The sequence below is a fragment of the Hyalella azteca genome, unplaced genomic scaffold, assembly GCF_000764305.2.
Source record: "Hyalella azteca isolate HAZT.00-mixed unplaced genomic scaffold, Hazt_2.0.2 contig11811, whole genome shotgun sequence".
NCBI lineage: Eukaryota > Metazoa > Arthropoda > Malacostraca > Amphipoda > Hyalellidae > Hyalella > Hyalella azteca.
This window is the reverse complement of record NW_025941794.1, coordinates 127,093-154,591: the sequence shown is the minus strand read 5'-3', so window position 1 is coordinate 154,591 and position 27,499 is coordinate 127,093. Positions and strand designations below refer to the sequence as shown.

General features: G+C 39.0%; 2 protein-coding genes across 2 annotated transcripts; one reads left to right on the top strand and one right to left on the bottom strand.

The window, feature by feature from the left end:
* The first annotated feature begins 898 nt into the window (after positions 1-898).
* LOC108681202 (tubulin-specific chaperone E) lies at positions 899-9,499 on the top strand. Its single transcript, XM_018170208.1, has 11 exons — positions 899-1,143; positions 1,261-1,449; positions 2,323-2,508; positions 2,870-3,023; positions 4,109-4,239; positions 4,555-4,678; positions 5,927-6,046; positions 6,710-6,881; positions 7,023-7,165; positions 7,729-7,812; positions 8,118-9,499. The coding sequence occupies exons 1-11, from the start codon at positions 929-931 to the stop codon at positions 8,211-8,213; spliced, it is 1,614 nt and encodes a 537-aa protein (XP_018025697.1). The 5' UTR covers positions 899-928; the 3' UTR covers positions 8,214-9,499.
* A 124-nt stretch (positions 9,500-9,623) lies between these two features.
* LOC108681198 (innexin inx2) lies at positions 9,624-27,448 on the bottom strand. The gene is made up of 4 exons (XM_018170204.2): positions 26,744-27,448; positions 24,862-25,047; positions 16,179-16,368; positions 9,624-11,468 (listed from the first exon to the last, which is right to left on the bottom strand). The coding sequence occupies exons 1-4, from the start codon at positions 27,274-27,276 to the stop codon at positions 11,271-11,273; spliced, it is 1,107 nt and encodes a 368-aa protein (XP_018025693.1). The 5' UTR covers positions 27,277-27,448; the 3' UTR covers positions 9,624-11,270.
* Positions 27,449-27,499: the final 51 nt, after the last annotated feature.

Below are 27,499 nucleotides of genomic sequence, written 5' to 3'. Positions count from 1 at the left end.
TTTTTTTTGGAGAAAGTGTGTTATTGTTGATAGTGAGTGGGATGGCTGCAGTGATGGGTACAGCCACTGCATGAAACATTTTCCAGATTGTGGTGAGAGGGGTCTGTTGGCTAATATTGGAAAGAAATATAGTACAGGATTCTTTCTTAGCAGCCTCTACCTTTGTTTTTGCCTCTTGAATTGTTTGAGAGTAAGCTTTCTTATTTGAAGGTGTTGGGTGGTGGTAGAATTGCCTGCTTGCTTTTCTCCTTGCATGCACTGGCTGGTGTCCACCTTGGGCATCCTGGCCAGTTGGAAGGTTAGACAATGAAAGACAAGCATAGCACCCAGTCTGAAAAATGGGGCCAAAATTTGCAATAATCGCACATCAAATCTTGTTTTACAAGAAATTTTGGTAATTTGAGGGCAAAAATTTGTGTCTTTTCTTATTTTTTATTAAAGAAATCAGGCAGGGGCCATAGATATAGGTTAAATTGGCCATAAGCCCTTGTCTTGTTCATGGTTACTTTCTGCAAAATTTTTCATACTGGCATAGCACAACTATACAATTTGAATGAGAATATGCACGAGTTGAACATAAATCTATTTCTGAACAAATTAAACACAAACCTGGCCTAACCCAGAGCAGGCATGGAATAAACTGTATCTACTTTCTATTTCCAATGCCTAACTAGAGTTTTCTCCCAATTTTTGGAGCAACGATATTCTTGCTAGATGAATTATTTCCAAAACAATTATTAACTACAGTGCATTGCCAAATTCAACCCTGTGTGAATCTGTAGACTTCTGGTCATAATAGTATTATTCAGCCTGTTCTTTACTTGCCAAGATTTATCATTAGCTAAAATTTTAAAATGATTCGTCAAATTTATTATGTTTATCTTGTCTTTAATTTTCAGATATAAACATTTCAGAAGTATTATATGTTATGATGGATAGAGTTTTTTGTAGTAACAAACATAATGGAGAATCGGTGACAATAGGAAGTCGAGTCCAAGACTGCAGAACTGGTGACAGAGGTGTTGTTTGTTTTGTTGGTCAAGTTGGAGATGCCTCTGGAATATGGATTGGTGTAGATTGGGATAATCCTGATCGAGGGAAGCATGATGGCTCTCACAACGGTGTCAGATACTTCCATGCTCAGTAAGTTATGTTTAAAAAATTATATGCTGAGCTACTGGATGAAAGTTTGTTGATAAAAATGTTCCTCTATAAATTTGATGTTGTATAAATTCATTCTTGATTTTATTTAATTTTCAGCTTTCAAACTTCTGGATCGTTTGTTCGGCCCACAAAATTATTGTCCGGCATTGATCTTGAGGCAGCAGTCAGAGGTAAATACCAAGCTCCTCCTCCTGATTCTAAGCTCGTGGAGCACATGGTGCAACATGCCATCAATGCTCGATTTGTTCAGTTTGTTGGCATGGAGCACACCAGTAAAAAACAAAGGTAAGTTGATTTCCTACATTTAATTATTGTCTTAATGTTACAGGTTGCTAATCACAAGGTGTTATCTGTCATGTAGTGGGCCTGAGGCTGTTCGTTGCAAAGGGGGCAACAAAGATTTTGTGATAGTCTCCAACTCCCCTACAACCATCAAAATCCACCTTTTTATTCAACATTTTCCTTGTATTTATTTAATAATTTATCAAGAAGCAATGCAACAAGAAAGAACTGGTATGTACAGTGGAAGTAACGGAAAAGAGACTGGTGCAAAACCAAGGCTCAGGGTTCATTTAACCTTTAATAATGACATATAACAGTTTGCCTGCTTTTTCCCAGTCTGAAAAGCAAAAATAGAATTAATCATGATGAACTTAAGGAGTGCACCAAATCTGTCCAAAAAAATGACACATATGAAACATAATCAAATTACTGAATCCTTTTATACAGTCTATATACAATATTTACACAGAAAATTATATTTTTGCTTTAATTTGCTTGGACAAAAAATTATACTTTTGCTTGCAAACCTCTTTATAGGCGTTTGCTGGACCCCTAGTAGGAAAGTCCTACTTCCTTGCAGGATCATTAAAAGGGGCTTCCCTCATCATATTCTATCACAATTGAATTTCCTTCTAAATTATTTGTTTGTAGCAATTAATGTGAAGTATTTTTGTTTAGTCAGAGAACTAAATTCTGTTTCACTCTTTCAGTCTTTGCCCAATATTGCAGTTGCAGCTTTCATAATTTGTTTTATTAGCTAGATTTCAATTAATTAATGGTTTCTGGCGTTCAATGAAGTGAAAGCTGAAGTCGAAAGTTTCAGAAGTTCAATTAAGTCAATCTAATTTTGTATATTTGTTAATTTCTGTAATGCAGTGCTCTTGAAACTCTTCGCCTGGTGGAGCTCAAGGAATGTCTGGTGTCACATGCTGGACCGAACAGCCTTAGCTGCCTACTGCCGAGAGTGACAGACCTCAACCTATCTGCTTGCCTGCTGCCTCACTGGGATGCTGTTGCCGTCATTGCCAAGCAGCTGCCTAAACTGCACATGCTTGACGTCAGGTTGATCCTAGCCTCCAGCACACCTTGAAAAATTACCTTGATATTATTGACTAATGGCTTCCCCATTATCATTGAGCAGCTTATTTGTAAAAATACGTTTCACATTTGCTGTCAGATTGAAAGAATATACACCACAAATTTACCTGGCTTGCGCTGTTGAAGATGAAGATACCGTACATGTGATGATAAAATGAGTTGTGCATATCAATCAATTAAACCTGATGATTTAGCACTGAAACTATTCTGTCATGTTATTTTCATATTTATTCTGGTTCTTTTTCCTTTTTCTGATGAAAATTTTGCCTATTATCAAATGTATTTTTTTCAATGTTTTGAAGTTTTCTGGAATATCTTGATACAGTGAGAACCGCCTGGCTTTCCCTGAAGACCCTGATGCTTTGAAGCCAAGCTTTACGGGTGTGCAGCACCTGATCATGAATCACATGCTACCACAGCAGTCCTGGCAGCAGCTACTGCAGTGTGCACAAATGTTCCCCAGCCTCACAAATCTCCAGGTAAATTATGCCTCCTCCTTTGTAGCCTGGCTACACTCATCAAGCAACATTGCTGTTAATATGGCGTTAAGTTGCCTAGTTGCCGGTATCCCAAGGGCCCTGGTTTCAGGGTTTTAAGGAAACAAAGATCTCCACATCCTCTATGACCAATGCAAACCATCATTTGTTTTTTATCTCACTTTCATTTTTTATTAATTTATATTCAAAATGAAACAAATTATATTGAGAAAAGAAAAGCGACAAAATTTATTGAGTTCTATGGTTTTAAATTTATGTTTAAAGTCCTCATAAGCCAGTTGTAAGCTCTTACCTCATAATCCAGTTGTAAGCTCTCTTAAAGTCCTTATAAGCCAGTTGTAAGCTCTAAAACTTTTGATTTATACTCTAAATTTATTGCAGTAACACACACTCTACTCCCCATGGAAAAGGCAGTTCGTAGGGATAACTAGCAGGAAACTGCTACTTTCTTGCAAGGCACATATAAATGGGGTACCTTTTAACTTCACCATGTGAAGAAGACAAAACTTAGGAGAATTTATCTGTGACTGGATTTGGACTTGTACTCAAGACTCAGTAGCTTCAGACACATGCAATTATGAGTATATTTTCAGTTAATTCATTTTGGTGAATATCAACATTCATGCAATAAAAACAAGATGCTGCCAGAGCTACAATTAATACATTGCCACCTAAAAAATAACCACTATTTTTAGACCGCTTATATAGCAACGCTAACTTATAGCATGGATAGTTGTTATTGAAGGCATTGATTATGAAATTAATATTGGTAGTTGTTAAATTTGTATCAAGAAAGTATAGCATTTACCCATTAAATATATATTTTACTTCACTGAGATGTCTTTTTGTTGAGCACTGAATTCTCATAGGATTTTATGTACCATATCGGTGTATCTTACGGCACAAAATTAGTGACATTCATTTAAAAATACATTAAAGCTTCATACGTACTGCATTTCTTATTGCATGTTACTAAATTTTCCAATTCGAATTCAAAACACCTGACCATTCTACAATAAGTTTAAAATGATATGAGCTGTAGATATTGAAATAGCTACACTTTGTAGGTGGCGTTCAACAACCTCACTGCCCTGGGGCCAGTGCCTTGCGGTGAACTGAAGTCCTTGCAGAAGCTGGATGTTGGAGCAAACCCCATCTCTGACTGGGCCCAACTGATGCACCTGGCCCATCTGCCCTGGTGAGACGACATGCCTTATACACCTGCGCTGGTGAGACGACACACCTGCCTTGGTGAGACGACACACCCCACACGCCTGGCTTGGATAGATCAATGTATTAACTTCTTCCTCGCCGCCCTGTTCTAGTGCTACAAAAAAAAAGTCTGCAAAGCTCTGGTTAACTACCTTGCTTAGCCGTCGTTAGCGCTTGGCTGTTTCCTCTTCAATGGTCGTTTAGTTGTTAACTCATGCATGGAAATACGTGAGTAAATTTGTCCCCTGCTGATGAACTATTTCTGACGTGCTCTGTCACTGATTTATAATCCTCGTCGCAGCCTCCAGGAGCTCAACGCCAACAACTGCCGCATTCCGTGCGTCGAGCTACGCGATACCGGCGACGTCGCGCTTCCTTTTGAGCGCCTGGGCAGCCTCTTCCTCGCCAATAATCCTCTCGACAAGGTACAGCTCGTGCAGGTCTCGCCAATAATCCTCTCGACAAGGTACAGCTCATGCAGGTCTCGCCAATAATCCTCTCGACAAGGTACAGCTCGTTCAGGTCTCGCCAATAATACTCGCGACAAGGTACAGCTCGTGCAGGTCTCGCCAATAATACTCGCGACAAGGTACAGCTCGTGCAGGTCTCGCCAATAATCCTCTCGACAAGGTACAGCTCGTCGAGCGATAAAGGCTTATCAAGCGCAGGTAGTCAGGTCATTAGCCTGTGTGAGCGTAAGCTCTGTTATTGGATTGGTTGTGTATATGCGGATAATTTCTTGATTGAATTATTGCACATTATGTTATAGTCCTCCTTCGTTGTTTTGATATGGGAAATGATTTATAGCACGGATAACTGTCAATTTAGCAAGTTGATAATCCAATTTTAATAGTATATACGATGGCTGTTTTTTTCAACTTCCGATCTTGACACTAGACGGCAGGGCGAGCGCAATCGGTCAGCTATGCGTCGCAGTCGCAGAGCTGACCTCTCACGCTTAACTTCACTCGTTTTCGTATCTAGTGACACATCAGCATGGCCACCATGATACAATCTCCCGTCAAGTGTGAGTTGCAGAGTGTCATTCGTTTCTTGCAAGCTGAAGGGTTATCCGCAGCAAGAATTCGCGGTCAAGACAGGGAGCACAATCAATTTTAGAGCCACTGACCACAATTAATGCGTAAAGACACTGCGGTACGTTACAACGAGCTATTCAGGACAAAAGGAGAAGAATGCTCACAACGAGAGTAGTGCTCATTCATGACAACGCCCGTCCCCACAGTGCTGCTTTGACGAAACGTCTTCTTGACGGGTTTAAATGGGACGTTTGTGACCATCCTGCGACTTAGCGCCGAGCGAGAGTATAAAAATGCCTCGATTTAAATGGCGATTATGTTGAAAAATAACTGATAATGTACCTAGAGTTTGAGATAAATTTATTTTATTGCCCATACTAGTTTTATTTTTATGCAAAACCGGCAGTTGAAGAAAACAGCCCTCGTATACTGTATTTTAGCGTCTCCTGCAATGTCGTAGGTATTGCGTTAAAAATGTTTTTCACTTACTGAAGCTGTCACTTTTGCTGACAGTGTTATTATATTTTATAGAATAAATAACTCTTAATCGTTTCTTAAGCTGTTATGCTTACAGTGTCATTATATTTCACAGTATTAATAATGAATGTTTTCTGAAGCTGCCCTTTATGCTGGCAGTGGCGGTCAGTGTGCCAGCTGTCACGGCTGCCAGCGCTGCACACTCTCGCGCTGGACTTCAAGCTGCAGGCCGAGAACTACTTCCCTGAGTTCGCCTTCGCCATCATCAGGAGTCTTGTGGTCAGCCTGCGAGATAATTGTGCTTTCATATTAATTAATCACAATGGCGTAATTTAAAAAAAAATTATGTAAAGTTTTCTATAAATGAATAGATAAGATAATTGCGTTCAAATTTTAAAATGAAATTCACCATCAATACTGCCGATATCTCATGCTGCTGCGAAAATTGTCGTAAATCAATCATTCTTTTGAAGTCTTATTTATTCAAAAAGTTACCCGTAGCAGATTCGTTTTTGCTGATTTTTCAACTGAGCATCCATATTTCCTAGTCATTGAGGCGATAATCAAATTAGATCAATTTTTCTTTTAAACCGTTGGTATCGCCGTTTTCTATCCTGATTTATTTTAGAGTTTCGGTCGTACTTTATATGTTCTCAGCGATTCTATGGACCACCAAATTTGCAAAATATACCAAACTTCGCTACGCAAGAATCCTACATGAGCATATTTTCCCGTGTCACCGATTAATGGGCCTTAATTTTGAGTCGAATGTGTCTGTAGAAAATTTCACACATTCTAAGAGAGTCAAGCCTTTCAGAAGATCTTCAAACTCTTAGCAACGGTCCAAAAACAATTGAAATTGTACACCCTGCTACATTTCTCTGGGCGACCTTGTGTTGGAGCTCAGTTGTGTTCTCAACTATTGCTCGTCTCATCCCCCAGATGCTGAACAGAACGAGCGCCTCCCGCAAAGAGAAGCGCGACTACGAGATCTTCTACCTGAACACCTTTAGTGACGCCTACTACGCCGCGGGGGGCGACCCGGACCCTCACCTCGCACGCCTCACGCACGAGTTCGTCGAGTCGCACCCCACCTACCTCGACCTCGTCAGAGGTATGGTGCTTCTTCGTCGTTCTTTTCACCATGTGAAGGAATAAAATTAAAAATAACTATCTGATTAGGTTGATTACATTTCCTTTATTTAATTAATTTTGTTGCTTTCATTATCGCCTTGTGTTTTTTTTTTTCGTACAGAACACGGAGCTCCTGCAGACGGTCGAGAGCAGTCAGAGTTCAGCCTGCGTCGCGGCAAATTAAAAGACCAGAAATTAACTCTGAATGTCACGTGCATGGATGGCCGCCCGCCGCTGCAGCAGACGCTGCTGCCCACCATTAAGGTAAGGAACTTGAGCTCATTAATGCGGGGTAATTGACTGCTTTCACAGGATTTCATGTAAACTAGGATAAAGTATTGCAATGGTCTTTAGATTATTTGTAAATTCATATTTGTGCTGATATATCAATCTAATTTATGAATTCGGCGCACATTTTCATCTCGGATTATTTAACATAAATAATTGTTACGATCTCCAAGCTGGTAGTTTCTTACTTTTAATTTCTTGAGGTGTGGTGCAGCAATGCTTTTATCCTGTTATTCTTTCGCAATTCAATCACTTTATAGATCACATTAAATATAGGTAGCCTGAGAGGACTGACACTTTTTCCTCTCGCGTGAAGATCCCATTTGAAGAGTATCTATATTCAATGTTACAGGTCTCATGATGAATAATCTTCTGAGTATAAGATATTATATACCTAGCATAACTGTCATCATTACTGATTCTAAAAAGCTATCCTCTTTCAAGACTTGTCAACTATGTATCTAATAATATTGTAGAAGCATGCTCGTGCCACTAATTAACTGTGAGGGCCGCAGCTTCAGACTCTCTCTGTGTTGCAGGTCTCGCGTTTGAAAATGATGCTGAAGCGCTCGTTGAAGCTACCGCCATCTGCTCAGCTAACCGTTACTTACGCAGCAAAGCAGGTCATTTCATCTCAGCCATAAGCATCACTTCAATACAATGATTATGATGACTAACTTCATGATTTTATGGTTATGAGGATTATCAAGTTTCACTCTCTCACTCCCGCCCATGACGAGGCTGGTTTTTTAATGTGTTGCTCCAGGCTGCCTCTGGGCCTCCGTTGATATTGAATTTGATATTCCTTCAAACGAAGGTATGAAGTAAAGCTTTAGTTTATCATAGTTGGACGTTTGTGCTACCGTAGCACCTTCCCTACGTGACATGAGGCTGTCGTTTGTTATTCATCCTTGACGCTCTTGTGCAGAAAGGCAAAGCATTCGACATTCCGCTGGACAGCGACCACAACGAGCTGTCCTTCTTCTCTGTGGAAGACGGCGACACCCTACACGTCTGCTGGTGACACGCTGCACCCTACACGTCTGCTGGTGACACGCTGCACCCTACACGTCTGCTGGTGACACGCTGCACCCTACACGTCTGCTAGTCACCAGGCTGCGCTACCAGAAAAGTCTCTACCAAATGTGATCGTTCCTACAAATTATGCTTCGTTCAGTAATAATGTAACAATATTTGAAGCACGCTCTGGATCAATGTTTAGTTAGGTTCAAGTTTATGCGATGTAATTTCCATTGTGTGAAAAATTACTCCATGACAAGTTCTTAATGTGAAGCGATGTCCCGCCTGACGTGGAGCTGTGCTGCATCTCCTGACTGAATTTCATAGGATTTTGTTTTGTCATACTCCCTAACTGAGATCGATTCCTGGTCTCTGACTGACATGCTTAGGGGGTTCTGTTCATTTATAATATATATGTATTATGATTTGTTACATTAATATGGGCGCATCTGGCTTTTAATATACTTGATTAGGGTTAAAAATAGGCTCGTATTTTCAACGCTTCACGCAAATATCGTAATTTATTTCTGCATGACAAGTTGTTTCTACGTTCGTTGTAGAGGTTTTTCTGTAATACTGCGTTGAAGCGATTATAAGTTAGTGAGAGAAAACTCACTACAGTTAAAATTGTCAGCCGCTTTCCTTATTTTTCATTAGTTTGTTTTCATTTGGTTTCATTTTATTCATCAAGTCTGCATCGGAATTTTAGTTTGTCTGCTGTTAATTACTCTTCAGATTGTCTGGGCATTTTTCTATGGGTGAGCTAGCATATCCTTATTTGGACAATAGGACCTCTCATTTTTTCTCAAAGCGTGAGCTGTCGGGTGCGACCAAGACCTCTCGACGGCCTAGTTTCTATATCCAGTTGTCACTATTTCACTTGAATAGTAAAATGATTTAGATTACTACAACTAGAATTTTGAATACTTGTGTTTGGTGTGGCTGCACCTGACCTCAAAAAAAACCATACCTAAGAACAGCTTTGGAGATTTTCAGCTTCTTTTCCGTGCGATGTATGGAGGCCAGGCGGCATAAGGATTGCAACAGCAGCTCAAGCTGACGCATTCTGTCGTTATAATTTATATTGCACGTGGACTCTCCTCCTTTCAATCACATTCACTGTCAGTCTTTCAGAACGCAATTTTAATGTATGTACCTACTTATTTATAACACATCTTTTCACATAAAATTTAGACGGAAAATAACTAAAGCTTTACTCAATTAACAAAAGATTTACCTTGATGATGTATCATTCAAAGGTGTTATTCATAATAAAAATACAAATTTTAATCCTGTTTACAGTATCTCCCCCGATTCACATCAACACACATTTATCAAAACTAACTCAATTCTAGATTTAAAGCTACAGTTCATTCCAGAAAGTAAGACATGCTGGAGAATAAAACAATTTACATAACAAAATAGTTTAATATTAAAAATCTTACGAGTACAATAGACGCTACTTTGAGCACCGCTTCTATCGCTAAATTGCAGAAGGAAGTTTGGTAGGAATACTTCTGAATATCTTGTTAATGAACAAAATCCTGTCATGCAGCGTCAGACCTTATTTCAAACGTCAATTCTGCTGCTGTTTTGTTATAAATTTGCATATGCGGCACAACATGGCTCGGCATTAACAGACAAAATGAAGTTAAATTCTGCGTGCAAACGGCGAACATCTGAAGTCATTAAAAGTCAGTAAATGAAGCTTAATTCGCAAAGAACAAATGACTCCAGGAGAACAAAACCCACTTGTAACTTGCCGCACGTACTTCGCCATGACAAAGATGACACATAGCCGCTCCTGGCAGGACTGTTAACGCCACCTCCATGCGAGCTCAGCACACCAATGAGCCAGGCTCTTACAAATAACTAATTCTTACAAGCAAACGTACAAGATAATTTATTCGCTATCACGCTATGTTTACGACAAGGCAGGAAATCCATGCTCCTCGGTGATGAGCCTGGCACAAATGTTCTGTCGTGGGTCGTGCCGAGCAGGTGTAAGCAAGACAACTTGACTCCAACTAAGTATTAAATTAATTATTGAGCTGGAGCTGAAATTTATTTTCTCTACTCAGTATGGATAGGAAATCTTAGAAAGTCTCAGAACGTGAGAAGAAGTATTAATTTTATATCAACTTAGAAGAATTCATCCAAGCGGCAATACCGTACGTCACATTTGACGATAATTAACTTAATTAAACTAGAAACATGACACACCTTTCTTTATGCCACACACTGACCAGCATCGTCGCAAGGATATTGTTTCATACCCATAGTAATACACGCGCCACTTATGTCGAGGCGTATAGTGGCAGCTCAGAAATCGGTCATTAATATAAGCACCATTACAGCTTTATCATATCCACAGCTCTTGTTCTCTTCGCTCCTCCGAGATTAAGCTAATCGTATTCACGCGTGTTAGTCTGCAGATGAAGAAAGTCATGCGTCAACTGCTAAAAAGCGATGCAGTTATTGCGAAAATACTGCAGCACTGAGACAGCAATAAAATACAACTAAAAAATACAGAATATCTTAACGTCATGGATTTAAACAAGCATGATCCTGCATTTGAATTTCACGCGATATAACAACGGTGACCTCAAATCGCTCTGAACTATTCACGGAGTCTGACCTGTCCAGTCGCCCAGTCGCCGCACTGCCATGGGAATCGGTAATAACAGATCATCCAAGTACAAAAATATTTCACATCAATCTTTCTTCGTTTCATTTTGTAAAGAAAGTAGTAGATATTGGCGAACCGATTTTTTTTAAATGAGCGTATCGATTACAAATATAATCTCTTGTGGCGTCAGCATCGCTAATTTAAGGCTTTACATTCAACAAGCGCGATAAACGTGGCTGCTTTTGGTTCAAAAAATATTTTTTCTTATCAAGTAGGCATTTAAGACGCCTTGAAAATCTTTGCATGAAATATAATCAAGAATACCAACTTAACAATGAAGAATCCCAGTCCCTGGAATAAATAATGAAGTTCGCTGCCCTTCCACAGATAAGGCTTTACGCGCACCGACAAGATGCAGTTAATCCCTCAGTACTAGGAGGAGGCGAGCATAGGATTGTGTTCCTCCTCATAAGGTAAATGTTCGAGCTCGTTGCTCAATTCTCTGAGGAACTCAGCGTAGACTGTAGGCTCGATGGCGCGGCCCAGCTGGTACAGCAGGAACCAGTCGCCCAGGTTGCAGCGCGACTGGATCCTCTTCACGTGCTCCATGCCCGCCATGCGCCCCCGATACTGAAACATGCATTTGCAAATTTGTTAGATTAATGTTCGTGACGCGATTTTCAATTCAGATCTTCATAATCGTTAATTATAAGTGTAAATGGTATAAAGCAAATATCTGAAATATTACAAAAATATTTAAAATTCATGCGAGTGAATTTTGAAAAAAGATTCTTTGTATGCTATCAAAAGCCGTATATACGTAAAAGCGTGATTTCTAAAACATTTCCTTAAAACACAAACAAAAAATCCAGGTGAAGAGAGTATAGTATAATTAAATAAAACTTTGGTCAAAACGTAATTGCAGTAACCAGATCCCACGACTTCCAAGGCTGAGATTAAATTTGTGATCGCAAACCATAAAATACGTTTCAATCCTAAAATGAAGGACTTCAAGTTTAAATAAGAACGTAAAAGTTTTCAATAAGAGCTCATAAATCACTTTTCTACAAAAATCCATCAAATTAGCTCCAAAATATGTTAATAACTCTCGATTAATAATAAAAAATGAACAGCAAAGCCTTTATAAATGATCGCATTCAATACATTTATTCTGACTGTATAGTGACGCAGAAGTCAGGTGCTAGCTCGCACAAAACTAGCGTTATCAAACTAATTCGATCGTAAATTACGAAAGTCATATGAGCATTTCAAATAAGCACACCAGCCCACAAGATCTGATGGATAAAAGTAAAGAGCATGAGCCAGAGTTGCTAGCAGCGAACCAATGAGAACGTATACTATAGAGGCATGTAAGTGGAACCAATGGGATAGCAATGACCAACACAATGACCATTTAAGAGAAGTTCAGACATCTCCAATCCCTGAACAATGAGTAAGGCTCAGGAAAATAAATATCATGCAAGGTTACGAAGGGTGAAGTATCCGCTACGGATGGAAACTTCCATACTGGAATCACATGTCCGACCACACATTAGCATTGTTGAGACAAAGGCTGAATGATAACAGCAGCGAAAGGCTAGACCTCTTACACTATAGCCAAGACATCGCGCGAGTTCGTCAGAATTAGTAGGGAACGTTAAAAGGGAAAAAATTAGGATTCACAGAGACGCTTGTCGTCCTGAAGAGATAGAGCTACCTCCTTGTTTTTTAAGTTAACCTTTAGATAATTTATGATAATAGGACTTCATAACAGCATGACGCAGTGTGATACGAATATGAGGCAGGGTATTGAAGCGTCGGCCAGCAGCTGTGCTGTGTGTGACGCATACAGCTGAGGATGCTCTCAATAGAGCTCATCAGCTGCTTTATGGTAGCACTGGCAACATCACTCACGTAAAGTTCCTCACATAAAAAATTACACAATTTCTGATATTATACAACACAGAAATGAAAAAAACAGATTTAGGATGTTCCATGGCTTCTCAGAAAAACAAAACTTTAGTGCCTCGTTCACATTTAAGAAGACTGCGATCGATGATGAAGACGATATTTACTCTATGCTGAAGTAGTCATCTCGAAAAATTTTAAAGCAGAAACTGCGCTTGTTATTAAGAACAACAAATATACAATAAAAGCCAGACACGTGTGTAAACTCGAGCTCCGACAGATTGAGCAAGAGAAGATCGTGCTCGTCGTATCAATTACTGTATTAAAGTCAACCCTTACGACAGAGGAGCCAGAATAAAGTTTTTTAATTCGTTACGATAGAATGTTAAATGCCAACACTAAATCAAATATCAACAGCGACCCCGCTTTGACCATCAAAAGCTATAGGATAAATGGCAACATTTGAAGAAGGCGAAGAGAAGAATATTTCAATGAACCCAGAATGTCAATAGGTCCATGCAGGGACAGAATAAGGCAGGTGCGCAAGACAGGTTTAGATGCCGGAACGATGAGATGAAGCTGCAGTACAGCGCTAGCCAGCAGGTCTGGGCACCGAAATATGAGCAGTACAATGGCACTCATTATACGCGCTCTAATATCTCATTGCTGCTGCTAGCATGCCACGATGCCCTTCTTCTGCATATATATCATTTTAAAAAAATTCAAGACATTCCCAGACATAGAGAAGACTAATGGAACGTCCTCATATAAGCTGTTTATTTATAATATCTCAGTTACTGGGACACACTCTCTCGGAGCTTAGTAACACTTTTTGCTTTAGCAATCGGGGTTGCTTTCTATTTTGGTTTTACCAGACAACTGAAATATTTCGACATTACGGTACTTGCTAGGCAGTTAGATGCGTGGTTCCAATCAAATTCACAAAAAAAAACAAAGCTGGGAATGCATAATATTTTCATATACAGTATATTCTTGTGTACGTGCATCAAGATGGATCCTGCAAGGGCAGGATCTTGACTTTCCCCAAACTAAAAATCATTGAAAATTTCACCCCGACCATATCAGTCAACAATGGTGAATTTCGAGATGAACACTCAATATATATTTTTTTCGTACCTGCGCTCATGTCTTCCTTCTAGTTGAAATTCCCTCAAGATGTCTTAGCTGACGAAACTTGCGAGTTAGGTGATACCTTGTGGCTTGGAAGTGCCCATTTAAATGCTACTCATGTATCGTGTTTTCGACTCCACACAAGAATTGATTTACTAACTACAATGCATTTCCTTTACTTGTGGCAGCCGTTAAATTGTTCTCTTGCACATAAACTGACATTGCTGAGACAGCGGTATGCGTTGCAAAAGATATATGCATACTTCTAAGGACATGAGCAAACACACACGTACGAAAAAGCGCGTCGAGTTCCAGTAAATGTAAAATATCAAAAAGCCATCGCTCGAAGCTGTAAGTTTGCAAGACGCTCTGTGCAGTCTCAATGGAGCCCTTGTGGCTTACTAGTGAAAGGAAAACCGACTCTTGAGATGCGAGGCAAAGGCAGGAGCTTGCTACCCACTGTAGTGTACAATATTCTCGCATTCCTAAGTAAATACTGAGCATAAAACTTCTTGAATCCGTGCAGTCATGGAGGCTAAAGGCTAAACTCGAGTTAAGAGCCTCCAAGGCCAACAGACTACATACGAGTTGGCAATGCTAGTTTGATGCATCAAAAGTTCGTGTCATGTTACTCACATATTGCTAACATTTAGGTACCGACCTCAGAGAAGATAGTGTGATCTATCGCATTGGATCACTAACAGAAAAATATATCTCACTAGAAATTACAATAAAAGGCAAATTGAGAAAAAAGATGGATGTAACATGCAGTTCACCAAAAGATATTAAATTAAGAATTAAAACCTGGAGCGAAGCTAGAAAAAAATGCCACGGCGCAGCAATGCAAGTCATATTGAAGAAATGCAACAACACATCGCAGTCTTGCACGCTCATGAACACAAAGTGCTGACGCACGTAAAAAGCCATCAACACAAATACGTAAAGAGAATTGTTGTTCTTATCCAAGCAAGTTTTCATCTCAACTAAACGCAAGAACCATGAGATAGCTTTAATCATGTTATACAGATCAATTAGGAGTCAACTGTGAATTAATTCATAATATCTTGTCTGATGTGTCAATGGAGGTGCTCACAAGGCGCCTGGGTACGCAAGGCAGCATTCCTTTCCATAGACAATTTCACTATCTGTTAAGAACGAACTTTGCGCTTATTACCTTTCTTAAAATTCTGATTCATTGTAATAAATTCTTTAGCAAGAAAATTAACGCTCATGCAAATACGTCGCTACAGTACCAATACACGCCTGTAAGGACCCCTGATTAATTATAGATATATAGATATATATTTACCCTGATATATCTATATAGATATATAGATATATATTTACCCTGATTAATTATAGATAACCCTTGAACCGCCATTATTTCTTGAAAGAATTAAGCCGAACAAATGAGGCTCGTTTTCGTTACTGACATGACCAATTGACCATGCAGCGAGAATATATAAAAAGCGTAGTAATACGTGAAAACATTCACAGATAGCGAATAAAACTTCCGGAAAGTTTCCACACAATAAATATGAAAGGAATGATAATTTCTGCAAGTACTACATTGCATTATCATTACCCTATCCACATTTGTTAAATTATGTTTGACTATAGGAACACAAAATACTAATGATTTGATTAATCAGAGTGCTAGGTCTACTAAGAAAAATGATCAGTTAAGATAATAACAAAATTACGGTTGTTCGAAGTCAGCCGTTTTGTTATCACTGTCTTCATGACACGAGCTAAATTTATAGATAAGTTAACGCGGTATACAGATAAGTACAAAGAGAAATATCAGCACTCATTCATGGGTGCTTTACAGCGATACTCATTTCATAATGAGAACAGCATTATTAAAAGTTAACGCAATAACATATCGTTTTCCGCTTCACTTTAAAATGAAGAAAGTTAAATCCAGAGCAGAGGTAACCTAAGAAAACAGGCCAGACAAGTCTCAGGTGTCCAGAATATGTTACCAGCAAGGATGAATGTCATAGATTTCATTTCAAACTTACCAACAGAGAATCCGACTGACCTGTAAATGGTAGTTGCTAGGCAAACAAATGCTGCTAAACTGTGCGGAACTTGATCATCATTACTAATCGTTAAGAGAAAAAGTTCGTTTCGTACAGTAACGGCAAACAAGACATGTTGATTTAATAACTTTAAATCGCTCATCTAAGTTGTATTTTTCAGTTATGTAGACTGCCACGAACACTACGTAATGAGACTCTTTTCACTCGCAATTTTAAAGGCACAGTGACTATATAATCAAACAACTTCTGCACTGACCTGAAGCAAGAGGCCTCTCAAATCCTTCGAAACGATGGTCGCGAATCTGAATAGAAGCCAGAAGCTGGTAATGGTGGTCAAGAGCAAGAGCCAGAACCACAGCAGGATATAAATCTTCTGGTTGAGGATGTTGACCGGCAGCAAACACATACTGTCGTGTACCTCCACCGTGCCGGACGGACCATAGGCTCTGCAGCACAGAACAGTCGTGTTAGTACATAGGCTCTGCAGCACAGAACAGTCGTGTTAGTACATAGGCTCTGCAGCACACAACAGTCGTGTTAGTACATAGGCTCNCGTGTTAGTACATATAGGCTCTGCAGCACATAACAGTCGTGTTAGTACATATAGGCTCTGCAGCACATAACAGTCGTGTTAGTACATATAGGCTCTGCAGCACATAACAGTCGTGTTAGTACATATAGGCTCTGCAGCACATAACAGTCGTGTTAGTACATATAGGCTCTGCAGCACATAACAGTCGTGTTAGTACATATAGGCTCTGCAGCACATAACAGTCGTGTTAGTACATATAGGCTCTGCAGCACATAACAGTCGTGTTAGTACACAGGCTCTTCATCGAACTGACAATAGCATACTGATGTTGTCCGAACTTGTATGAGGTTTAACGTGGTAAACATGATTTTACTGAAATAAAATAAAAAAAAAAAGAAAATCATGATGCTAAATATTTATTATTGAAATTAGGAGCGCAGGTGTAATAATTGGCGGATTTAAATTTTGTAGTCAAACGTAACAACTCTATCATGCACTGTACAGTGTACATAGTTAATATTGTAGGCATATTTAACAAGGCTAGTCGAAACAATAAATAAAAATATTTTATCATAAAATTGAAACTAAAATTTTCGATATACCTCAATAATCTGGTTGCGACCCAAATTAAAAAATGCATACATTTCAGAATTCAATTGGCAGTTCTTGTAGAGAAATTAGTCAATAAAATAACTCATACTTAAAAAACTTAAATATTAATGACCAACATGAAATAACAGTTAAATCGCAATTCATACGTTGTACAAGTAAAAAAATCGTGAAATCAAATGCATACGCTGTTATAGAAATTGCCTAAATAGTTTATATTTTTTCTTTTCATGAACAAAAGTATTATTTATAGTCAGAAATGAGACACAAGGAAGTGTAGAATTTGTGATTCAAATCCATAAGAGTAAAGCAGCACATTAACAAGAACGGTCGACGCTGACGCACAAAGAACTTACCCTGCCTGAAATATCAGATGATGTATTAAAGCTAGACTTTCAAAATAAGGAAGCCATGGGCCAACTAACAAAGAGTTCTTCTCATATTAATGAAACTATCAAACGATAACATTTTAGTGAACTCGAACTCAACTGTATCAACCTAATACGACATTTTGTAAATGACCATATACCCAATACCTGAAGCAAGAGACACCCTTTTCACAATCGATTTTAATTACTTAACTAGTAATGCTTGTATCTCTTCGATTCGTTTGCACAAGATTGTTAGTAATATCTGGGACACGGGGTATGCGAGGAGGGGAGGGGAGATGCGTGTAGGGGTGAGGGCGCGGGCATTAGGCCTACTCGTGGGACGCGGCTCAGACAACCCGCAGGGACGTGCGTCTCTTTTCGTCCGCGGCATTCTCCATTCTTATCAGTCTTCAGAGATCAGAAGTCATGAAAAGATTTATTAAGAAAGCGCTACACTAGTGGCATTCTCCATGCTTATCATTCTTTACAGATCAGAAGTCATGAAAAGATTTATTAAGAGAGCGCTACACTAGTGGCATTCTCCATGCTTATCATTCTTTACAGATCAGAAGTTATGAAAGATTTATTAAGAAAGCGTTACACTAGTGGCATTCTCCATGCTTATCATTCTTTACAGATCAGAAGTTATGAAAAGATTTATTAAGAAAGCGCTACGCTATAATTGAACGCACATATCTTGATTTCAGCGTAGTGGCATTCTGGTAGACTCCTTTTTTACTTCTGCGTTTATCAATAGTTACGAAATCCAAATATTAATTGACAGCGGTTTCAGTAATTTTGGAATTTTGTACCACGTACAAATTTTGCCGAAGAAAAGTTTTATATTTATAATTATAATATAATATCTGCACTTGGTATAATCAATCTGATACGTCCCATGATGAGGAAAAAATGTAATAAATACTTCGCTGCAAAACGAAGGCTCAATAGCAGATGGGCTCGAGCTCATGCGTTATTCTGACGGCCACACAAATACTCCTTCGGGCACAGAGTCCCAATAAATCATAAATTTTATACATCCAATGAAGACTCTGTGTTTTGATATCGCCTCAATATAAGATCGCCTCAATTGATATCGCCTCAAAATATTGATATCGTCCTCAGGGATTGCGCCATTTTTCAACGCGGGCAAGGTGGCCCAGTGGTTACAGTTCAGAGACCAAGACTGGAGCAGAGAGGCGCGCGGGTTCGATCCCAGCTCTGTGCGACGGTTATAATATTACATAACTCGAAAATCCAGGATCCACGAAGGATAACTAAAATTTCATTGGCTTTTACAGGCTCCGGCATACCTAAAGTCCGTTGATTCGTAAATTAGATATTGAAATAATACTCTTCAAGTTTATTAACTTGAAGATAATATCACGTATACGCACATAGCATAATATCACGTATACGCACTAGTTTGGTGCTTGAAGTTTCGATGCTGCGCAATCAATTCCGAGAAGCCTGCGCCCAGCGCCACAGCACAAAGAAAAAATGTCGATGCCATCGAGGCCGAAAAAATTTCACCAACAATATAGAGGAGAGAAGAAAGCTTATGCTTGCCCTAAAAGCTTATTTTCAGTCACCATAGATCGTAAAGCTGCATGGTTATTTACTCAGCAAACACAAAAGTTGAAACTGAAGAACGAACTTTCCCTTAGAACTCAATTTTGGGCAATGTGGACGGTATGCCAACATTTCACAATTGTTCCAATACTTTTTTGAGACGAAGTTTCTTTTCCACGTGATCCTGCACACCAAACGAACCTCTACCATTCGGCTTTGTTAAGTGGCCTATTGCAACATAAATGCACTATACATGAACTTCAATGGCCCCAACGGTCTACGCATTTAATTGAAGGTTGAAACAACCTAATCATTAGCTGATGTTCACATTTGATTCGAATATTCTTGGCAATATCCCGAATTACGATGTTAAAAGAAAACGAGTTTCCGAAATTTCAGAACAAAATGAATGTACTGAACAAAATGTGTGTACAGGCCGTATGGTAATTAATGCACATTACGAAAATCACTGAGAAGTGCAATGCACAAATACCGTCTAACATATTGAGACGCCAAACAATATAGGCAATTCGTTTTGGAACACTTATCCCAGAAAAGAAAAATTATGTTGGAGGTAATAACCAATTTTAAAAGATGAGACATTCGAGTTGCATTCATCCTTTCATCGATTCCGTTCAGAATTTTGCCGCCATTTATAGTTCTGAAGATATATTGAACGTACGACCGGGTTGAAAAACTTGCATGGTAAATGCATAATAGGATCAGGATCATTTGCATTGTTATCATATGTACCTCACTGCATCATGTACGATCATATGCGTTGCATTCATGCCTCAATTCTCACTGGAAGAAGTGTCTTCACAGCTGTGCATAACGTTGATCAACAGCACGAGAGAAGCATACTACACAGCTGCACACGAATTCTTGTTTGCAAATTCGCATGGAAAGCAAAGTAAGTTTCCTGAACATGAGCTATAGCTGACCATGCAGTGTCCGCCTTACACTTGAGCAGCATATGCTGTGCGATTAGAGTTGATAATTTGAACGGACATGTTGACTTGTTTCAAACTGTGATGGTATATCTGGTAGTAGTTCTTAATTTTTGCAGGTGATGTGAATTCGTAGTAGACTTTAAAGTAATACATTTCGATCATTTATTATTGAATAACGCCTAGATGTTTAGTGATTTGTTAATTTTATATTGAAGAGTACCTACTGAATACTGAATTTCGAAATTTAAACCAAATCATTTTATGGGACTATGGACAACAATTCAAACGATAACGAAAAATGAACAGAAGTTTGATGGCTAAATCCATTTATACATTAAATCCATCACATACATCAATTTGTGAAAAGAAGTTTTGCTCTTCGATTTGAAAATTTTGTAAAATATGCCTGATAAATAAATGATATAACTTGCAGTGACTAAAAATTCATTGCAAATTAATTTAATTGCAATGCAATTCTCGGGCTATTCAGCTTTTCATAGTGCAGTTGATGCTTGAAATCAGAGAGTGGAATTGATTGTATAACATAATCTATTATCCAGCCAACGCCCCGTGATTGCTGATGCAATTGCGCATTCATAAATATATTGATAATAATAATAATAAATAATTCATATTTAAAAATTCGCAAAATAAATGTGTATTATTTATTATTTTCTATTCGCGATATCGACTTAAAGATAAATGATCAGGAAAGTAAATAAAATTATTTGAATAAATTAATAAAAACCGCGTTACCTAATATTACAGTGATCCGTTGGGAAATTATTTCCTCAGATGTTTCTGGTATAACCCACATAAGACACGAGGTTTTGAAATAACTTCAAATCATCTGGACGATAGCGGTCGCCATGAGAAGAGAACTCAAGGGCCAAGGCTCTGTGTTGATGGTGACTGCTTGTGCGCTGTATTCGAGCGCCTGTAGTTAACCCAGAATGTCAAGGAAGGCAATTCTCCCGTCTCTCTATACTTGACGTATAATTTTCAGCTGACGTATAATAACGTATTCATGTCAGTGTAATGTTTCATGGTATAACGGAGAAAAGTCGAGAAACATACCATAAATCAGTCAAACTGCGAAGTCATCGACAAGTTTGACATTGACATTCAGCTTGAGATCAACAAGAACCGCGAAAAAATATGAAAATAATTTAATATTTAAATTGGTTAGCTGAGTAAAAGCAGACTGAACATCTAAACTTAAACACGAATTTAAATTGAATTCTCTTACTTAGCAAGAGAACAAACATCGTCCGACAGCAGACGAGAGCACGCAGAAGGTAAAGTCAAGTCTGCAACGCAGTCACTAAACCAACACTAGACTGTGCACCGTCATCTCTGTACATAGATCTTGTGATCTCAGCACATCACCACTGCACTGCACACTGTGAGGCACAGCTCAGCACAGTCACTCATCACGAGTCTCTGCTTCATCCGACTGTTTTTACAACTTCATTTTTTTATCAAATTACTGTGATTCATTATATGATGTATTTTTAAACACCAAATTTAATAATATAACCTTCGGACAAAAAAAAACTTTTTTTCTGTATTCGCACAATTTCTTTATCAAATTATAGGAGAAAAAGTGAGACTTGGTTAGGTTCATGCGGTGAGCCGTGGCAGGCTTGAGAGAGCAGCGTCGCTACTGTGAGCTTCATGGCAAAGATTGAGTGAGGGGTGAGGTACGTGAGGGGTGAGGTACGTGAGGGGTGAGGTACGTGAGGGGTGAGGTACGTGAGGGGTGAGGCACGTGAGGGGTGAGGTATACCTGAGGGGTGAGGTACGTGAGGGGTGAGGTCCGTGAGAGGTGAGTTACGTTAGGGGTGAGGTACGTGAGGGGTGAGGTACCTGAGGGGTGAGGCACGTGAGGGGTGAGGTACGTGAGGGGTGAGGTACGTGAGAGGTGAGGTACGTGAGAGGTGAGGTACGTGAGGGGTGAGGTACGTGAGGGGTGAGGTGCGTGAGGGGTGAGGTGCGTGAGAGTGAGATACGTGAGGGGTGAGGCACGTGAGGGGTGAGGTACGTGAGGGGTGAGGCACGTGAGGGGTGAGGTACGTGAAAGTTGTGGTCCATGAGAACGGAGTGCAAGTGCGACAAAGGTAAGGAAGAGGGAACTTTGAAGGTGTGGTAGGTGAAGGGCAGGTATGAAAAAAGTGAATAAAATAAGAGTGTGGTCCATGGGAGCTGAGGTAAGATAGGGTGAGATACGATAAGGGTGAGGTATGGAGTGGGGGAGGGGGAGGGATGTTAGAAGTGAGGTAGGGGAGGGTTGGGGGAGTAACCACAACCGCACATACTTTATCTGGTTAATGAATGCTAAGCAGGAAACCTTCTATGCGCTCAGGGAGAACATATATTGCACACATACACATATCTACAGAACACATTTCACATGTTCATGCGCGACTAGCCTACAGATACCAGATTCACGAAGTCTTCTAATAACGATAATTCGATTAATAAAAAAAACTGTCTCGTTACTTAGCTTCAGGCGGAAATTTATACTGGGAATACGTACTGTAGATTATTTTGAAATTTGTTGCAGTTCATATATGAGATTTTCTAGCATTCGATACAACTGTATTGAAAATACAGCAATTCAGTCATAATTGCAATTTGGAATTCAAACTGAAGCCGTTTAAAACGTAAAACTAGTAATTAATTGCTCAATAACTATTTCCAACACGAGAATATCTTCTATTATGTCTATTGACACATTTACACTAATTCTTGCTGTAAATAGTTTCCCTTCGGAGAGCTCATACTCAACGTCAACTGATGACTGGAGAGTAGAGCGGGGCTGAGCGGTAAGTAAAGGAATCGTTAGGTTTATTCATTTTCGGCTTTCTATTGATTCTGCTTTCCCTGTGCTTTTGTCCCTTTCTTTGGCCACCGCAGCCCCAGCGCTCCGACCATTCGAAGCGCGTGTGGGGGGAGGAGGGGGATCTCCTATGTACAGCCCCCAGCCGCGGTCTGGGCACCCAAACTTATCCACATTGTTACTCAATGCAACATACAGCATTAGGTATGTTATTTGCAACACAAATTCAAATTCGACAAATGTTGTCAACGTTGATGTACATGGCTGAATAGTAAGTTACTCTGGTAATGTATTACTTGAATCATACCTCCTCTACTAATATATTGAAGACTAAGTAGGCATTAACTTTAATGACAAGCACAATATTTTTTTCTCAATTTTTCCAATCTTTTACATTTTTCTTCGAACCTGTCCATGTGTTACCCCTGAAAAAATCACACCCCTTCCTCCAGTTTGGGAACTGCTGTACCGAACAATCAATAATGCCCGATAAATAAATGACTCATTTTCTTCTACTCGATAATGGAGAAAAAACAGTTTTTCAATATCAATCCCACATAAATTTCAATAAATTACAGCCGTAAGTATTTTGACTTATCTTGACTGTCGTAACAATTATGTTGGTTTTCACACTTTCATGAGCCATACACTTTAAATGACCATAAATGTTTTTTTCCTTACAATTTGCAAGAAGACTATTAATATTTCCTAACCACTACGAAGCACTAGATTGTCAAGTCTATAATGTCTCGAATTAATGTACGTGTTAGACGACTGACTAAGTCTATAATGTATACATTGCTGGGTGTTTAGCTCATTAATAATGAGCTAAACACCCAGCAAGTATCCCCATGCATTCACAACAGCAGTTGGCGGTTGCTACGTTACTGCTTGCTAACGATGCAACGTCAGGCTGGAGTTCTCTGGTGAGAATATTAGCAATGAATGAAAAGTCTTCGCTTTTCTTAGAATTGCAGTTCTTCGAGTTTTCAAAACATATCGTGATATTTCGGCAAATAGCTCATGTCAGCCGAAAGCACACTTCTTTATAGTTTAAACAAAATTTTACCTTTTCAAACCTTCAACGGCTTGTTGGATGAGCAATATTTTAACATTCATAGTTCGCCATTGTGTCTGAAATAGTCTCAAAGTCTATGCTCTATATCTTAGGTTACGCTGATAACTATTGTCACTTTAATTACATGGTAATCAGTCTTTTCATGAAACATGCACCCTGTTACGGTAAGTACATATTTGTCATTTTTGTCTATCGAACATAATCTGAGTGTTCACCACACAAAGAACGGAGTTCTGAACAAAGTCCAGTTAAGTCTCTCGGGCTCCCTATCAAATAGGTACTCATTATAATGTCAATAGAGAAGTCGAGTCACCGAGAATACCTGTGGAACATAACACGCAATACCGTGTCTAATGACATAATTTATAAATTTAAACCAAAATTTGTCTGGCGGAAGGTTCCATTTAACTCTAATGACAATGAGATCGACTTGGTCATTTCAAAAGAATACCAAAAAAGTGACACACATGCGACACGGAAGAGGGGAGTCAATGTCATGTCTGCTATAGTGCGAGCTAGGGGCGCGCAGCCTATCTTGATGCTGCAGGGAACATAAGGTGCCAGTGAAAGCTGCGACCTTTACCGTCCCAAGCGGCAAGCAAATGCTTGCAACGCCATATAGCTGAACTCACACTAAATAAATTTATTATATTTTGCACCCCGTCTCGAAATGTGCTCACTTACTTCATTTTCAATAGGTGCCCGCTCGTATTAATTAGCGGACTAATATGATAATCCCATTTATATTAGGTATTTTATATAAATATGTATTATACTTGGCGAAATTTTCACCAAATTTATAAACGATCTTAGGTTCTATTTATTGCATAAAATATAAGAAACGGTTAGTTCAGTGATAAACTTATGAATCTCCCGTGTTGACAGATTCAATAATTTGTGATATTAATAATAATAGCTAGAATAATATTTGCTAATTCAAGTGTAAAGCATATTTTAGGAGTGAGATCTTTAAATGTCTCACCTGAAGTTGCATTTGGCCACAGTAGGGAAGAGGCGCACCATGGGGTCGATTCGTTCTCCGTCTTCCAACTCGACGAAACTGAGCACGTCAGAGCCGTACTCGAAGAACGTGCCTCCGAGGAAGAAGTTCGTGAAGTACAGGTTGAAAATCACCACGCACAGGGCGAGTATCTCGCATGAGAAGAACCTGCGGCCAATCAATAACACGATATTTAAGAAATCATTGCTTTTACTTTGCCACTTCACACATCGATTCGATTTTTCATATTTATTCGTAATTGGGCATTTTCGTTGAATGCAAAGGATAATTTTTCGTAACTGTGCGAAAAGACACCGAGATGTAATACGGTTTAGCAAGATTAATTCTTAGACCCGTGTCATATGCAGGATATACTTTGGACAAGACCTGCGGATGTTTATGCAAAAAAAAAAGACCTGCAAAATTAGCTCAAATTATTTAAATGTAGACAGTGTTACATTATATTTATAATCAAAGACTGACAAGATAAAAACAAGACTCGCAATAGAATAAGGTACATGTGATTATACCATCGTCGGTTGTGCGGTACGGGATGGTCTCCAAGGACAGGATTTGTTCTGAATTTAAGACGCAGGTCAAGATTTATTCGGACGTGTACAACTAAATCTATTGTTTCATCATTTGATAATTCACAATAATTCTCTTTTATTCTAATAATTCATAATTCTTTTTTTTTTTTTAAAAGCTTGAATTCACTATTTCCCATCACCGTGATAAACTTGACTTCTAAGATCTATCGAACAGCATGAATTTCGACCGATAAAAGTTCATCGAAGTCATAGTTGAATTACTTCAAACGTTGTCGATTTTAATGTTTGTACTATCGTCATTTCATTATCATATGGACAACTGGTGATTGACCACTGAACAGGTAGAAAATTTCTATTTGAAGTCCTTTGAGGTTAAATAGAAACAATGCGAGGCAACACTGAAAACTAATTAGGACAAAAGGAATGTTAGTTGTCAGTTAGATTTCTTAGCGGAATGGTTCAATGTACACAGTATATATTAGGCATAATATAGTTTTGTAATAAATAAATCTAGAAATAAAATTGCAAACGTGAATTAGTCACATTTCAATAAAAAACAGGTTACAACAATCTCAATATCCCATTAATAACGTATTCTTTTATAGGGTCATCGAGGTCATCGCACGGAGCACTGGCCTGCAAGATGCAAAGGTTGAGGGTGACATCAAATTTAGAACAGCTGCAGTCCCTACAAAAAAAAACGACCTCCACGAATTGAGCTTGCAAATTTGCCCGACTTGTAAAATATTCAATTCATAAATTAATTTACATAATCATATTAGACTTTTGGAGGAGAATAAAACCTCGTTGCTACCGGTGCCATAGCACATCGGTAAAATTGTTATTGTATCGGTGCAACAAACATCCGTAAATTCACAGAATAACTAAAATACAGTAAATACCATAGTTAATTAGTAGTAAGTAGTAAGAACCAAAAACTAGAATGTACCTATTTTACTTCGATTTCATTTATTGCGCGTTGCAAGCTCAATTCATCAATTTTGCCGCGCATTCTGGAAGTGAAAACAGACGTTTGGAATCCGTGGACTATCAACGACTAGATAGGGGGTCAGGCTCAAGCACTGACACCATGATTATTGCAGTGATTCAAACAATGAAAGCTATAAAAAAATTCTGCAAAAATATTTCGGAAAATAAAGTAATGGGTTTTGATTAACCAATAAAATGAATTAAAAGATGCATTTTCCGGAGTCCAGGCTGGAGAGACAACAAATTATTTTTTAATAAATTTTTTCTTGTAAAACTTTAATCAAATTTATCGAAGCGTTGCACTTGAATTGAGGCGAACTAACCTCCACGCCCAAAGTGTGTGCATGTTGAGGTTGTGGACCATGTAACTGCTGAGCAGACGATGCTTCTTCTGACGTTCATCTTTCTCCATGATGGGCTGGTCCAGTCCTCCCAAGACAACATTGAACAACCCACCTTCTGCTTGCTTCCAAATGAAACGAGGAGTGTAGAATAAGAGAGCTTGGAACATGAGTACTAAAGGTACCCACTGGTAGTACGCATGGTAGACAGTTTCATCACTTTCTTCGTTCGGTCCAACCCCGGGAAAAGATGCGCCTTCTCCCTTTACCTTGTCATATTGTTTTGGTACGCTGAAGGTGGCCATGATAAAGCAATAAAGATTCATGATGTTGCCTGGAACACTTTTGGTCGTAACACAATCAATTGGAGATCCAAAGAATTCCTTAGCAGTGACAAGAGCACTTGCAATAACGAAAATAAGAAAAGTAGATCGGTAATGGAGGCAGAGAACAGCATTGTCCACTGATGGCTTGTGCTTCTTGAGCACTTTAGCTACAGCCAAATACTTCAGCATTTTGATGGATTAAAACTCACAAGCGTAGAAGCAACGGAAATAAGCTAAACACTCATTCACTGAATTCTAAACATATCAGTAATTTACCGGAGTTTTCAGTCACTCGATCGGGAACTGCTGCACTACACCACACCTCACGCCGCTCTAGGGTCAACTAACCAATCGAGTTAGAGTCTAAAAGAACCAAACGGAATATCTGGCCGCGATGCCGAGTACTGTGCGT

Excerpts from the sequence above, each read along its gene's own strand:
- LOC108681198 (XM_018170204.2), bottom strand. The coding sequence starts at position 27,276 with ATGCTGAAGTATTTGGCTGTAGCTAAAGTGCTCAAGAAGCACAAGCCA. Across the intron at positions 25,048-26,743 it reads CACACACTTTGGGCGTGGAG|GTTCTTCTCATGCGAGATAC; the intron begins GTTAGTTCGCCT and ends GATTGGCCGCAG. Across the intron at positions 11,469-16,178 it reads TGAGAGGCCTCTTGCTTCAG|TATCGGGGGCGCATGGCGGG; the intron begins GTCAGTGCAGAA and ends TGCATGTTTCAG.
- LOC108681202 (XM_018170208.1), top strand. The coding sequence starts at position 929 with ATGATGGATAGAGTTTTTTGTAGTAACAAACATAATGGAGAATCGGTG. Across the intron at positions 1,450-2,322 it reads CACACCAGTAAAAAACAAAG|TGCTCTTGAAACTCTTCGCC; the intron begins GTAAGTTGATTT and ends TCTGTAATGCAG. Across the intron at positions 6,882-7,022 it reads CTACCTCGACCTCGTCAGAG|AACACGGAGCTCCTGCAGAC; the intron begins GTATGGTGCTTC and ends TTTTTCGTACAG.